We start from the raw sequence: 17318 nt of genomic DNA on the forward strand, positions 1-17318 counted from the left end.
AAAATTAATAAAAAGGAATAAAATCCCCAAATATGGTATTCAAACAACCTAACATATCATCATTTTTTTAAAAAGATTTATTTATTTATTTTAGAGAGAGAGCACAGTGGGGAGGGGCAGAGAGAGAAGGAGAGAGAGTCTTAAGCAGACTCCATGCTCAGCGCAGAGCCCAACCTGGGGCTCGATCTCAGGACCCTGAGATCACGACCTGAGCTGAAACCAAGAGTCCAATGTTTAACCGACCCATTATCATCATTCTTAATAATTATACTGAAAATTCTGGAGATCATCAAACAAGTACTCATAAAGATACCTCTAGTTGAAAAGATCTATTCATTGATTGATTCATTTTCTTTCGGTAATTCTGTAACAATTAAAAAAATAACTGATCACCGAATGGGCGTGGTCTCTAGGCTTCTTGGCTCCAGAATCAGAACTTGTAACTTCTATTTTATGCTTCTAAAAAAAAAAAAAATCTCCTCGCCTGGATTCATTCTCTTATCTATAAAACAAAGTTCCTCCTTTTCCTGTAGGCCAGTGTTTTCCAACAAACACCTGTGGTGTCTGTTAAACCATAGCTCATTGGGGCCTATGCGGATTCAGAAGATGTGGAGTGGCAATAGAGAATTGGCATTTCCCAGTTCACAGGTGATGCTGATGCTGCTTGGCCTGGGGAACACTCTCTGAGAACCTTTGCTCTCACATCTAGTCACAGGGAGCAGACTAAGAGAAGACCATTGCCCACCTCATGAAATTAAAATGGTAAAATACAGGAAGTGCAAAAAAGAGGAAAAACACACTTGAAAAAGTGTGGGAAATCCTTGCCACAGGATATGGAGCTATTTACTTGTGAATATTTAAACCAGAAGAACTTGCCTGTCTTTTTCACTTTTTTCCCCCTCTCTCTGTTATTTCCTCACTCCAACTAGATCAAAGGCAAGTCTGTGTCCATATATGCAGGTTGAAACTTCTTTGTTGTGCTTGCTACAGAGAGGGCATACTCAGTAGATATTGTTAAACAATTGATCAATCTAGAAAATAAAGTTATGTTTGACTTTACAAATGGAATTCCTTCGTAAATGGTTTTTATTTAACAGTTCACCTAAAGTCCTATCACTTTGTTCATATTGACCTACCTAATGATGTCACATTAACCTGCCGAATATAATTATGTAAGATATATAGAGACAATTTGCTTTGGAATTTTCTCAGCGAGATTTTTTCTCTCTCTGTTTTTAACATATGCTTAGTTTTGGTATTTTTTAAAAATGTTATCTAGTTATTTGAGAAAGAGAGCAGGAGTGGGGTGAGGGGCAGAGGGGGAAGCAGACTTCCTGCCGAGCAGGAAACCTGATGTGGGACTCAGTCCCGGGATTCCGGGATCATGACATGAGCCAAAGGCAGATGCTTAACTGACTGAGCCACCCAGGTCCCAGTTTTGGTATTTTTAAAATTGTATTTTCTTCCTCATCTCTCTTTTCTCTATTTGGTTCTTATATTTTAGTTATCGTGCAGTTTGGGTTTTGGTCTAATTATATTTCTTTGATTGTAAGCTTATTTATATCCTTTTGTGATATAGCTGACACTATTGTTTAATGTCAAGAATATGGGTATACAAGTAAATTATAATCATGTTATACAATATGTATTTATGTGTGTGGGTATATATATGTTTATGTTCAATATATAATGAAAAATAAGATACCAGTATTGGAAGTCTTACCTTTAATGGTGTTAAGCCAAAGCCAGTGTCAAAAATGATGTTACATCACATTTGGCTTAATAATAGAGTGGTTTAAACAGTCAAAAAGGTTGACAGAGAAAGGAGAGGAAAAAGAAAAACCCCCATTGCAAAAAAAAAAAAAAAAAGGAAAGAAAGAAAGAAAGAAAACCCCCCAGATAAACCAAAAATACTCCTTTGCATCACCATTGATGAATTGAAAACCAGATTGACAGTTTATAAGTGTGATGTAAAAACCTCCAGCCTGTTAGCAATACTATTGCAACATGTCCAAAAAGATGTGTTTAGAGTGTTGGAGATCTGATTATTGTAAAGGAAAAAAAAAATTGACTTAGAAATTTAGATTTTTACTTTTCTACATTTCTCGTAGCAAGCCTTCCTTTTTAATAACATGAAGAAATTGAGTAGAAATGTAAAATAAAGTAAATAAAAAGTTCATCAGAAATTTAAACACAGCACACCCAAACCATATTCCAACAACTGAATTCCGAAGTGGTACAAGACAACGACCTCCATACTAACAGAGGTAGTCTTGTAAGAAGAAATTGCCTAACAATTACCAAATCATAGGACAACTACATCCAAATCATTTGGACTCTCTTTCTTAGACATATCGATAATTAGTGGGGGGGTTTCTTTCATTTTAGATTTCCTTTCAGTCTTCTTATCTCTGTACTTTTCTGTGTAGGCAGTATGACTATGCTTGGAAAATGCTTCCAAATTGGCAATGATGAAAAGCATTAGGAACTTTTCTGTTCCTTACCTCCTGTCCACCTGCTTCACTGTCTCTTCTCCCTGAAACACTAGGTACCCGTTCTGCCCCAGAACACTTCCTTCCTGACCCTTCTGTCTTGAGAACCGCAACCGTTCAGCTTAGACCTTCTGGCTCACATTGTTTCCCTGAAGATTTCACCAACTCCTCCAAGAGCAACTGCACTAACTTCTGTTAACATGTCTCTCTCTACGTCACTCTCATTACCACACTTATTTGTGCAGTCCACCTTCTGTAGATTCTCAGCTCCTTGAGAAAAGGAGCAGTAACTTGCTCCTTTTTGATGCCTTGGTGCCTGAAACAGTGCCTAGCAGATGGACAGTGCAATGCACATTTAAGGAGGTCTGGGAGACAGGGATGAGTTTATTTTATTTCAGCGTCTTACTTAGATTGTTTAGTTTGGATTTCTGTTTTAAAGTACTTTACTCTGAAAATGTAAGCCAGAAATAGTTACAATACTTATTTGTTCCTGTATAGTTATATTTAACATTTCTCTGTGCATAGTTTATCATGGAAATAATGTAAGCTACTGATTCTAAGAAACATTGCCAGCAAATGCATTGGTTTTATTTAGTATGTGTTTGTGATTATAAATAAATATGTACATTTTAATGGTTGTCATGGAAACCCATTTATGTAGAAGAATGTTATTTTATCATTTATATCTCCTAGATATTAAAAAGTATCAAAAAATATGTTGACCATTTAAAATTCCCAATTTTCGCCTCCTTTTTAAAGTAGTGTTATTTCTCCATGTGCATATAGGATAAATGATTAATCCAGGATACAGACTAAGTTCTTTGGATATTTAAAGTAAAAGAAAAATTGTAAGATTGTGAAGATCCAAAAATTAGATAGTGAATGTTAACATCCCATCGAATCTGATACTGAATGTCAAAAACAGCTTTCACGGTTTTTAAACTACCTAGACTGACTCACATTAAGATGTGGGTTGGGGATCATCTGGATACTAAAATACTGGATGCATTCTAGATACTCATAAAAAATTATGGCTAATGACCTTTATGAAAATTTCCCCTAGTGATCTCACACGTCCTGTTCCAGAACTTTGAAAATGCCTGTGAGGTGAATGAAGCCCATTTGGGCTACTTTGTAAATGTTACCAATGTGGCTGTGCTAACTCCACACATACTGTTAGTGCTGTCCATGGCAAATTCTCAGTTGGCTAAGAAACATTGGGACTTTTTGCTGGCTTGAGGAATGCAGTTATTAGTTTAGTCAACTGCAAAGAGACTTTTGCAAGATCCCATTTTATGGCATAGAAATAGCACTTTTGATTTTTCCTAACCCTGTATTTTAAACAAATTTATAACAACACTAAAATGAAAAATGAAATCCTCAATATTCATATTCACAGGACTCATTTCAACCAATTTCATTTGGCTACATTATTATCTTGAAGTGTTAATATGGGACCAAAATTTGGCAGGAATTAATTTGGCTTGATAGTTTGATTTGTTCAACAGTTCTAGAGCAAGAGAGGAAATTGAAGGGGGTGTGTATGTGAGAGAGGGAGAGAGAGTGAGAGACAGAGAGAAAGAGAGAGGATGCATTTAGGAGTGGGTAGGTAGCAGTATTGGAGGGGGAGATGGAAACAATGCTTTTCGCTTTAGTAGGCCCTCAAGTTTTATCTTTGCATATCCAGGGGTTTCTCCTCATTCAGCATAGAACAAATGAATAGCATCAGTAAAGAAATTTGTCAGACCTGGTGGTTATATCAGGAGTTATGTAGGAAAATAATAATGAATGCTAGGAAAATAAATAAGGGTAAGTTCAAGAAACATAACTAAAAATGCTGCACTGGTATAAATTGAATAATAAAATTCCTAGTCATATTTTGCCATAAATAGAGGTTTGGGAATTTGTCATTCACCTTATTTAAAATTCAGAAATATTAAAGGTACAGTGTTCTCTCATTACAGAAATAATAGAATTTCAGCTATTACTGAGTTAGGGTCATTTAAATGGCTCTAGCATGTATTATATCAATAAGCAGAACATCTGTATGGAATGTCCACCTGCTGATCTACTACCACTCTGTGCACATTTCAATGAACCGCACTTAATCACTTTAAGACTTCTTCTAATGAAGCCTTATCTAGATTAACATTTTAAGCACAAATACTTTTAGGCATTAAAACTCTTGCACTAAATGAAATTGCATTGTCTTGTTTACCCTTGTTGATTAATAAGCAATCTGTTAACTGTTAGAGCAGTCCAATTGTAGCAGTAGAGGGAGATTAGTAATTCAGTGATGTTTGTGGATATAATCATCATTTCTCCTGAAGGCTTTGAATTAGAATATCACTTACACACTATCCGTAGGCAAAGAAAAGATATAATATTTTCAGACATGTGTACCCACTATTTTGCTTGAATCATTCAGCTTGGGGTCACTGCGGCAATACAAATGCTTCTGGGGGCAAAATGCTATTTTGATGCATGCATATCCTTCTTAAATTGTGTGAAGGTCTATTAAAAGAAACAGCAACCAACAAATCGTGCAGTAATAATCCAGTATCCTAATTTCTGTTTTCAGAACATTATTGCTTTGTTAACCAAGCTTCGGAAGAGAAATGTTGCTTATCCTTTTTTTCCCCAATAATAGATGTTATGTATCAAAATTTTTGGCAATCTTATTTTTTTTCCCAGCCAGTAGAAAACTAAACTTTTCCCCAGCCAGTAGAAAACTAAACTTTTGGCTCCAAAAAATCTAGGAGTAAATTTGGGAAAATTCCACTTCCTTTTGGAGCACTTTTCTATCTTTTGTGTTTCCTGTGACCTGGAATCAAAGCATGTCAGCCTGTTTGGCATTCCCGTGACCTACATGATTTATTTCATTAAGTTATAAATTGTTAATCACCAAGGTGTCAAGGTGGGACCAAGCATTTTAGATGGAAAAATCAGTGAGAAGAGGGATGAAGGATGGGTTGCAGCTAAATTCTTTGGCATGAGTTGGGTATCAGTAGGAGGTCTCTGATCTAAAGACAACTTCAGAGCCCTTCTTGTCTTATTGTTCATAGCTAAGTATATCACTACAATTTGAAATTATGGTGGAAGAAGGCGTTTCATGTTTTAGGGAATTCTCTCTACAAACAACCATAGATCGATCCCTCTCTTTGTTGCAGTCCCTCTGTGGTGAAATCAAGCAGCGACGTCGTGGAGTGGCCTCCATCCTGCGGTTATGCCAGCATCTTCTGGATGACCGGGAGACTTGCAATCTGAATGCAGACCACCAGCCTATGCAACTGATCATTGTAAATCTCGAAAGAAGGTGGGAAGCCATTGTCATGCAAGCTGTCCAGTGGCAAACACGACTACAAAAGAAGATGGGAAAGGAGTCTGTGAGTGATTTCTTTTTTAAGCATAATGGTCTCTTATTTTTCTCAGAAGAAAAAAATTATTTCAGGGCTTGGAAAATGTATTCACCTTACAAGTGGTTTTGCAAACTAAAGGGATAGATATCTTCAACCACTCAATGAAATTCCATTTGTCATAGCACAGAGGTTTATTTGCCTACTAATAAGAAGTGTTTCAGTGTATCTCATTGTCTTTAAAAAAATCACATGAAGATTTTCCTTAATCTTACCAAACTAAGCTGTTAATTCCTTCAATCATTCCTTCACCAATGATATTCTTTAATCATACAATACCCCATGAAGATTTTGTTAGAAGGTGGCTTTCCACTCTCAAAGCATATGTAGCAATGTGTATGCTCTACAGATAAAGTATACAGCTTACCATTTCATTACATGATGAGTTAACGATATTTGTACAACAGACTCCACTCTTCCTTCATGGAGCTCCTTCTGATAGAGGTGCATTGCTGAGTGCTAGCAAGTTTCCTCTTCGAGGTTTAATGTTCAAGGTAGGGGTAGAGATCCCTTTAAGAATTTCCCAAGTTAATTGTAAGTTCAGCTGTTGCTATATGAAGGAAGTAAATGTGACTAGACTTGTTTAATAATAATATAGAATAAGCCCTTGTCCATAAAACCTCCATATACTTAAGGGAAAAGGTTTATTGATAAAACAGTTGCATTCCTCAAATAACCTTGAAGTCAGTGTCCATTAGTTGAAGGCCTAAGTCTCATGTTTGACTTACATAAATGAAGTACATACATACATACATGGGATGGAAAGTTTTTCTTATGTGTTTGTATTATCAGTTCTATGTCTTTGGAAAGTCCAAGATTCAAAATTGAAAAATCAAATGTAATGATCTTGCTACATTAAAAAAAAGCCTTCTCCTATGAATTCTAATTTTTAAAACACATTAATATTTAAAATCTGATGAGTTTGGCATTGGGGACTGGGCACAGAAGGGACAATGAATCAGTAAGCCTTCTCACTCTTTCTGTATCTATAGCTATGTTGAGTCTAGGGGGCGATTTTATCCTTAACAGTTCAGTTTAATTGTTTTGAGCTGAAGTTGTTAAATTTCTTAAGACTTCCAAGTTATTACCAGTAATCAGAGTCTATATAATTGGATGTCTTTTCTTGAAATGACCTGTTTGGTTTGAGGCTGTTTAGCTGGAGTATTTTCTTTTTCCTTTCCCTTTCTTTCCTCTTTCTTTCTTTCCTTCTTTCTTTCTTTCTTTCTTTTTTTTTTTTTGAGTTTTGGGAAGGGCAAAAGAGGTTATTTTTTATTCTATAGTTTGAAGCCTCTAAGCATGGTAGTGACCATGATAAAACTTACACAAAAACCATCTGTACCTGGAGAAGCTTTGACATTTTGGAAGCATTCAAAATGCTTTGGAGGAGACAAAAATGGCTTTCTTTGGGGATTTATTTGAAATCATATGATCAGGGATACAAGCCTAGATCTCTGTGGACTAGATGTAGACATTTTTATCCTGCTTCTGTGGTAAAGGTAAGATTTCACTTTAAAACCCTGGCTACTTCTTAGAGGCTCAAGATAATACATAGAAGTAGATATACATTGCAGATAGAGAAAAATTTCCCCTTTTCTTTAAGTTAGCTCCTGAATGTGTAGGTTGTTTGGAATGACGGAGGTAGCAAATAAGGTCTTCTGTGCTAAATAAGGTTGAAAATCACTGTCAAGAAAAGGATAGAAGAGAATGGGACTAACGCCAACAATGCAGTAAGCACAGGGTACCTCATTAAGTTGGAGATATTTCTTGTTTCTGATCTCTGTTGGTTAGATAGAGTCCAGGTTGCTTTGATGGGCAGGCAAATATTTGACCATTGTGGGAGGCTGCCAATGCAGAGAATCAGAAGTCTCTAAGTGGTCCGTTTGCATTTTATCATATGTCCCTGCCCTCATGTCATCTCCTTCTTGTGCACAAGGACCATCACTGCTAGGTTTCCCAGGCGTGGTACATACTTGCACATGGTAGATGTTTAAAGATATTTGCTAAATGAATGAGTATATGCTTTATTTCATAAATTTTCTTTTATTCTGACATTTGGTTTAGAGTTCTATCTATATTCATTATCAGTGTTCATATTCCCACAAGATGGCTTTGAGTATTTTTACATTTCTATGAGAATTTTCACCTTCATGAAACCATGAAGAAATGTTCTGACCTTTCTTTTTGTCTGATAGGGACAATGTTTTCAAGTTCTAAAACATGATGTGAAGTACCCCATGGTATACTCTTTTCTTCAAAAGTTATTTCTGAGGGAAGTTCTGTATGACGTATTGGATAAAGTGGTTCTAAACATGTGGGCTAGGTTCTGATACTGAGAACTAGAAGCTCTGATTCAATCACTGCATTTTATAGAATTTTCTTCACTAGTCACTTTGGAAATAGCTTATATAAGAGATGTCACTTAATCATACATGCTGTGCTCCTTATTGTTCAATTTACATCTGTTTGGGTGATGATTTGATTATTATTAGTCTTCTCCATTGGTCTGAAGAAAGCAGCCACATAACCCATTTCTGCTCACCTTTGCATATCTAAAGTCCACATACTACCTAAGACTTAATAGGCACTTCATAGTATTTATTAAATAAGTGGATTTTCTCTAAGTGATGCTCTATAGTAGTCAGTGTTAGATATTCAGAAGTGAGTAAGATCCCTTCCCCCTTCTGAAAAAGCATACCTAGAAAGATAATACAAATGTACAAATAACTATAATACTAGGCAATATTCACAGGTAATTACTGCCTTCCCTCTTACAGTTAACACTGACAAAAATATGGAAAACCTTTCTATAATATTCAGAAAAATTCAGTTAAGTGTATGAATGTCAAACAAGCTTCTCTATTACCCCTAACTAGGTAAATAATGAATATATTTATCTCTTTTTTAACAGTTGCAAGAAAGCAAGAGATCTTGTATTAAATTTCCAAAAACGTCTTTCTCCCTTATTAAGGTTTTGAAATTGCATGATTATTTGACATTACACTTGTTCTTCATATATTTAAACTCTTTGTCCAGACTTAACTTTTGTCTGTGTTACCTGTAAAATTGATCTGTGTCCGTACTTTTCAAGCTTTAATTTTAATTTTCATTTGATTTGTATGTTGTTGTTTTTTTCCCTAGTCTCCTGCCTTCTTTCTTTGTGAGACAAAGACACTTGAACTTTGTTCCTTTTACACCTTTCATTGATTCAGGCCCATATCTTAACTGACAATACTACACATTTGTATTACCTTAAGCCAGCCCGTTTGCCAAAATACCATTCCAAATTTATTATGTATTTAGTATAGAGAACCAGGATTTTTATTATTTTAACAGTTTAAATATCACTTCCTACAATAGATGAAAATTAAAATGTATAAGACAGTCCATAGTAACAACAATAATCCCTACCAATAATCTATAAATCCACTCAGAACAGTGTATCCTAATATTTGGTGAAGAAACAGTAACTCCCTGATGAAGGCTATAGCCTTCTTCCTCTTAAAATACATTGGCAGACTTCCATTTTCAGCCAAGATAAAGTAAGGGACCAGATTACCCTTGTACCTGAAACAATTAAAAAACTGGACAAAATCACAGTTTTTAACCTTGAATATCAGGCAATGAAGAGATGTGAAATGAATGAAGTGATACGGTGGTTACCCAAATTTCTGCTGGTGTTTCCAGGGCACAGTGTACAGAAAGGAAATCTATGCAGAACCTGGCAGTCTCACTGAGTGGAAGGGACAGGTCTGGGAGTCTGAGAAGGCCAAGGCAGCTAAAGTTGCTATAGGATGGAGTACAAGAGAGGAGGGAGCTACAGAGGGAGAGCTATAGACTTATGCAGAGGGATCCTCTCAGGTCTTAAGCAGAAGGAACCATCCAAAAAATTACAGGTAACAATTCCTGGAGCTCACACATAGCTGGCAATAGTTCTTTTCCCCATCAGTCACAGGAGAAACTCTCATATTCACAGGGCATGTGCCAGAGTATTAAGAATGATTTGCCTTAGTAATGGAGCAAAATTAAGACTAAATGAATGCTGCTCTAGTCTTGCCCATAAACTGTAAAAGCAAGAACTGAAAGAATCAAACTCTTTCAGGGCACCTGGGTAGCTCAATTGGTTCAGCATCTGACTCTTGATTTTGGCTCAGGTCATGATCTCAGAATTGTGAGATCTACCTCAGGCTCCATACTGGGGAATCTGTTTGAGATTCTCTACATCCCTCTCCCTCTGCCCTCCTCCCCTTCCCCTTCTTAATAGGCAAGAACATTAGAAGTTATTTTACTTTCTTTTTTTTTTTTCAAGATTTTATTTATTCATTTGACAGAGAGAGACAGACAACAAGAGAGGAAACACAAGCAGGGGGAGTGGGAGAGGAAGAAGCAGGCTCCCAGCGGAGGAGCCTGACATGGGGTTCAATCCCAGAACGCCAGGATCATGCCCTGAGCCGAAGGCAGATGCTTAATGACTGAGCCACCCAGGCACCCCAAAAGTTATTTTACTTCCATTCCATATGTTCAAGAAGCTAGAAAAAAAATATTGCAGTTATTAAGTAGAGACATTGAAGATATCTGTCTACTATTAAACTTCTACAGATGAAAATTATAATAACTGAGATGAAAAATACACTGAATAGTATTAACAGCCAATTATACATTGAAAAAGAAACAATCCATAAACCTGAAAACAACAGTAGAATCTGTCTAAAATGAAACAGAAAAACAAGACAAAATAAAAAACATGACATCAATGAGCCATGAGACAACTTTAAGCAGCCTAATATATATGTAATTGGAATCCCTAAAAGAAAGGACATAAGGACAAACAATTTTTGAAGAAATAATGGCCAAAATTTTCCAAATTTAACGAAAACTATAAATCCATAGATCCAGAGTGTCAACAAACCTTAGGCACAAAAAACATGAAAAAAACTACGCCAAGAGACATCAGAATCAGATTGACTAAAACCAGTGATGAGAATGTCTTCAAAGCATCCAGGGAAAACAGAAATATTATTAAGAGTTATAGCAGACTTCTTTTTCAGAAACAATGCAAATCAGGAGACAGTGGAGTAACATCTTTATAAAGAATTGGAAGAAAGTAACAACCAAGAATTCTATATACAGAGATAATATTCAAAGAGGAAGATAAAAATGGTTTTCAGACATCAAAAGATGAAAAAAGTTATCACCAGTAGAACTGCAGTACAAGAAATGTTAAGAGAAATACTTAAGGCAAAAGAAAAATAATATCAGAAACTTGAATCTGTGCAAAGAAATGTTAAGCACTGGAAATGGTTACTATGTGGGTTAATAAGAAATGTTTTTTGTATTATTTAAATCTCTTTAATTGGTAATTAGGTTGTTTAAAGCAAGACTATAACCATGTATTGTGGGATTTATAACGCATGGAGAGGTAAAACATACGACAACAATATCACAATGGCCAGGAAATGGAACCATACGGCTGAATGGTTCTTATATTACATGTGATAATATAATATCACGTAAAGATAAACTGTGAAAAGATAAAATGTATACTGCGACTCTCTAAAAACACAAGAAACCATAACTAATAGTCCAACAAGGGAAACAAGATGAAATCATTGAAAACATACACACAATGGAGGAAAAGAGAAAAAATGGGAATAAAGAACAGGTGTATCAAAGAGAAACAAGGAAGATGGAAGATTAAGCCAACCACATCAGTAATTCTGTTAAACATAAATGGACTAAAAACCCCAATTAAAATGCAGTAATTGTCAGATTGGATTAAAAGAAAAAAAGCAAGATTGAACTCTATGTTGCCTATAATAAACCCACCTTAACTATAAAGACAAAATAGGTTAAAAGTATGGAAAAATATACATTAAGCTAACACAATTGTTAATATTTAACAAATTATATTTCACAGCAAAGATATTATAAGATATAATGAAAGGCATTTTTTAATGCTAAAGATGCTAATTAATCAAGAGGACACACCGCTACTAAATATTTATGTTCTGATAACAGATTTTACACCAGTCAAAAATTGATACAAATGGAAGAAGACAGGAATACATAGTTTTGGGCAGAGATTCCAACAGCTTTCCTCAATAATTGATAGTGCAAGCAGACAGAAAATCAGTAAGAATGTAAAAGCCATAAACACTCCATAAACCAACTTGATCTAATTGACATTTAAAACACCCACAACAAAAGAATATACGTTCTTTTCAAATGTACACAGAACATCTACCAAAAATGACTCTTTTGTGAGCTGCAGAATAAGTCTTAAATTTAAAAGGGTTCATATCATACAAAGTATGCTCTCTGATTATAATAGTATTAGTTTAGAAATGAAGAAAAGACATATATTGATAAAATCCTCAAATATATGGAAACTAAATAGCACACTTATATACAGTCATGTAGCAAAGAAGAAATGAAAAAGGGAAATTATAAAGTGTTTTGTACTGAATAGAAATAGAAAATATTAAAATTTGTGCCACAAAGATTTGCCATTAAAATAATGATCTTAGCTTTCTCCTTATGCAACTAGAAAAAGGAGAACAAATTAAATACAAAGTATGTAGAATAAAAGAAAGATTAGAGCAGAAATCACTGAAATTGAAAACAGCAAAATAATAGAGAAAAAAAATCAGTAAAACAAAACGCTGTTTTATTGAGAATATAAAGCTCTATCAAGACTGATCAGGAAAAAAGAAACAAATTATCAACATCAGCAATAGTAAATAGACATCATTACATATTCTACTAATATTAAAAGAATATGAAGGGAATATTATGAATAATTTAATGCCATTAGATTCAACTATTTAGATAAAAAGGAGAAAAACTTGAAAGTTCCAAGCTACCAACATTAATTTGAGAAGAAATACACAACCTGAATAGCTCCATATCTGCTAAATAAATTGAACATCAGTCAAAAACCTCCCTTCAAGGAAAAATCTAGGCCTAAATGGCTTTATGGGTGAATTCTTCCAAATAGTTCAGGAAGAAATAGTACTAATTTTATGCAAAATCTTCCAGAAAAATTTTATAACAATACTTCCCAACTCATTTTTTGAGATAGTATTACCCAAAGACATTATAAGAAAACTACAGACCAACATCCCTCATGAATAGAGACAGAGATTCTTAACAAAATTTTATCAAAACAAATCAGCAATTTATAAAATAGATAATACATCATGGCAGTGTGAGATTTAGAAATGCCAAATTGGTTTAACATTTGAAAAAACTCAATGTAATTCACCATATTTATAGACTAAGAAAGGAGAACTCTAAGATTATAACAGTGGGTGTGGAAAAAGCATTTATGAGATCTAACATCTTTCCTTATAAAAACTCAGAACCTAAGAATAAAGTAGAAACTTTCTCAGTTTAATAAAGGGCATATACAAATAAGCTAGAGCTAACATATTTAATGGTAAAAGACCGAATCCTTTTCTTCTAATATCAGGTACAAGGCAAGGGTGTCTATTTTCACCATTTCTATTCAACATTGCACTGGAAGTTTTAGCCAGTGCAATAAAGCAAGAAAAAAAAAAAAGAATTAAAGATATGGCACTTGGAAGTTAAGGAGCCAAATTATCTTTACTCACAGACTCCATGATCATCTATGTAGAAAATGCTATAGAATCTCCAAGAAAAGATCCTAGGGCTTGTAAAGGACTTTAACAAACTATAGTATACAAGACCAATATACAGACATCAATTGTATTTTTATGTACTGTCAGTGAACAACCAGAAATTGAAATTAAAAAACAGTATCATTTAAAATAGCAGCAAAAACATGAAATACTTAGGGATATATCTAAGAAAATACGTAAACCTATACTCTGAAAACTATAAAATATTACTGACAGAAATTAAATAACTAAATGAGTGATGAACTATACTGTGTTCATGGATCAGAAGGCATAATATTGTTAAGATATCCGTTCTCCCCAGATTCATTTATAGGATTAATGTAATTCAAATGAAAATTCTAGTAATGTTTTTGGTAGAAACTTATAAGCTGATGTCTAAAATTCATATGGAAATGCAAAGGCACTAGAATAGCCAAAACAATTTTGAAAAAGATGAATAAAGTTGAAGGACTTACACACCCTGACTTTAAGACTTATAAAAAAGCTATGGTAGTCAGGAGAGTAAGGCATTAGTGTCAAGGCCAAGTAATAGATCAATGGAATAGGATAGATATTTCAGAAATAGCGATGCACATAAATGGTCAGTTGATTTTTTAACAAAGATGCAAAAGCAGTTACCAGGGTAATCTCTTAACAAATGATCCTTGAACAATTGAGTATCTATATGCACAAATATGAAATTGAATTCTGAACTGCACCATATTCAAAAAATGAATTCAAAGTGGATCATACACCTAATTGTAAAAAGGAAAAAAAAAAAAAGGAAAAAAATTAGAGGGTAAAAATCTTTGCTACCAGTGGAGGAATTATGAAGGGTAATGAGGAACCTTTTGGGGATGATAAATATAGTCATGATCTTAATTGTAGTGATAATTTTATGGGTGTATTCGAATGTCAAAATGTATAAAATGGTACATTTAAAGCTGTGCAGTTATTTTATGTTAGTTATACCTCAATAAAACTTAAAAAAACCACATGGGCCTAGACAGAATTTTACATGTAATTGCAAATGTGTTGCTCGATTACCCTGAAGCCTGACAGTGAGTATCCTTGCTTTGAAATAAGAAAAAAAAGTGGGGGGGCATTGCTTTTCTGAAGGACCAAATAACAACAACAGCAATAATAATAATAGCTAATGTAATAACACTTAATAGGTATCAGGGCCTTTTCTGTTACATGGTAAATCATTTAAGACTTTTAAGATTTATTTATTTAGAGAGAGAGAGCATGCGAGCATAGGAAAGCAGGGGCAGAGGGAAGGAGAGTCCTAAGCAGACTCCACACTGAGCATGAGCCTGACCTGAGGCTTGATCTCAAGAGTTTGAGATCAGTCATTTAAGTCTTTTATTTATTTTTTTAAAGATTTTGTTTATTTATTTGACAGAGGAAGAGAGAGAGCACGAGTAGGCAGAGCAGCAGGCAGAGGGAGAAGTGGGTTCCCCGCTGAACAGAGAGCACAATGTGGGGCTCCATCCCAGGACCCTGGGATCATTACCCAAGCTGAAGGCAGATGCTTAACAGACTGAGCCACTCAGGCATCCCCATTTAAAACTTTTAATAACCGTATATGTACTGTTATCCTCTCAATTTTGCAGAAGAAAAAATCGAGGCAAAGAAAGTTTCAGCAACTTTTCCAAAGTTACCCAGCTAGTTTGTAACTGATCTGGCATTCAAACCTAGGCATTTTGGCTCCAGTCAGTGTCCTTTCCCTAAGGTGAGGCCTTTTTTAATGATATGAATGTTCATATGCATCCACTATTGTTTTAGTGAAATAAATTAACAGGAGTTTTATAAGTACAAATCAAGCCTATTGGATTTTGAAATTAGGTCGTCCCACTTTTCCAATACGATGTAGGAAATTATGGATCAAATTTCTTCATTATGTCAGGCGATATACGAAAAAGTTGGGTTTTTTTTAGATTTTATTTACTTATGGGAGAGAGAGAGTGCATGCATGAGTCCAGGAAAGGAGCAGAGGGAAGAACAGACTCCCTCTGAATGGGGAGTCTGACACAGGGCTCGATCCCAGGACCCCAGGATCACGACCTAAGCCAAAGACAGATGCTTAACCAACTGAGCCACCCAGGCACCCCTGAAGAAGTTTTAATTGCCAAAAATTAACCATATTTAACTGGTCTAGGAAAAGCAGTAATATTTTATAGAGAACTAAGCAAGCATTTTCCCTTTCAAAGTACTAGGAAAAAAGTAAAGAAGAGAGAATTTGGGCTTCCATGTGAGTTAGTTGACCACTGATATTTCATTGACACTTATTTAAATATTTGCTCTAAGTATTTGAGGGTTCTTATTAATTCATACATGCTTCAGAGAAACTCCTGACTTTCACGGAATTTGTACTACGAAGGCCAGTTTTCGAGTAGTGTATTGTAACTGATCTGGCATTCGAACCTAGGCATTTTGGCTCCAGAGTCAGTGTCCTGATAAGTCAGATTTCTTTTTTCAAATGCCATCTCAATAAACCTTTACCAGACCGCTTCAGTCTAATATAGACTATTTCTCTCAGGGGAACCCAATGTTGCTAAAACAAGGTGTCATACATTGTGAGGAAATGTGTTTCTCAGTTTATTTTATTTTCTCATGTTAATTTTTTTGATGGTCTGTCAGATATCCCTCTAAAAAGCTGAGTGGTATAAGTGTCAGTTACTACAAGGATGGGGCTACAGTGTTATGTGCTAGCAATGTTGAACCTTGTCTTAGTCACTGGGTTACCATTTTTCATCCATTGTCTCATTTAACAACTGTAGATGAAGAAACTAACTTTTTGAAAGGTGAAATAAATTACCCAAGGTTATAGAACTAGTAAGTGGAGGAAAAATATCTGCATCCATGCATATGTGACTCTAGGACTTTCACAGTTTTAAAGGGTTTATTGATATAATTTCTTGCCTCACCTTCCTCTCACCCCCGACAATAGTCTTTTTTTTCCTTTATATTGGAAACTTCCTGGAGTTCTCTTTTGAATTGGATACAAGAAGAATCATATAAACAAATGACAACAGTAATTTCCATTAATATATTATTTTTTATTAGCTGGTCAGTCCTAAGAATTTTTGAATGACATGTTAGGGATCTAAAGACTCAAGCTAAATTAGATTTAGTTAGAGAATTCCATTTGAAAGTAAACCCAATGCTTACCTGCATTCTTATCCTTTGACTCTTATGCAAAGAAAGAGTTGGATTCATTGGAAGGGATACACGGATAGAGTTAAGTATTGGTATTGTTTGGGAAAAATAAATGAAACAGTGAAAAATCACTGAATAAAAAAAGAAAAAGCGAGAGGAAAAAGAGTTTCTTTTGAAAAATTGAAAAATTTGAATAACAGCATCAAGTTTAGATTTCAGCATATATTTTTACGAATGAAATGCTTTGAATAAGGTCATCATACATCATCATTCCATATTTTTTACTCTGAAAGTATTTCTAAAAGTAATAGGATGAATTCTTTTGTAATACTTTCTTGAGTTTGATGTTGAATCCAAAGACAATAAATAAATAAATAAATGGGAAAATGACCTAACAGTTAATATATGCTTGGAAAAGGACTTCAAAAGTGTTGCAAATACAAGGCTTCCTGGGTGTTGATTTGGAAATAAAGACTGGGATTTTGCCGTAAATATCACTGCTCTGCTAGTCTTTAAAAGCTGTGGTAATCAAAACAGTATGGTACTGACACAAAAATAGACACATAGATCATTAGAATAGAATAGAAAGCCCAGAAATAAACTCATGATTA

At 34.8% G+C, this 17318-nt stretch overlaps 1 protein-coding gene across 6 annotated transcripts in view; it reads left to right on the forward strand.

The window, feature by feature from the left end:
- The window catches only part of AKAP6 (A-kinase anchoring protein 6), a 503026-nt gene that overhangs the window by 440716 nt on the left and 44992 nt on the right, over positions 1-17318 (forward strand). For all 6 annotated transcript variants that reach the window (XM_034648359.1, XM_019798936.2, XM_019798937.2 and 3 more), the window contains one exon: positions 5663-5878. In XM_034648359.1, coding sequence (XP_034504250.1) covers positions 5663-5878 — 216 coding nt within the window. The remainder of the gene's footprint in view (positions 1-5662; positions 5879-17318) is intronic.

This window comes from Ailuropoda melanoleuca, chromosome 20 (genome assembly GCF_002007445.2).
Source record: "Ailuropoda melanoleuca isolate Jingjing chromosome 20, ASM200744v2, whole genome shotgun sequence".
Classification (NCBI taxonomy): domain Eukaryota; kingdom Metazoa; phylum Chordata; class Mammalia; order Carnivora; family Ursidae; genus Ailuropoda; species Ailuropoda melanoleuca.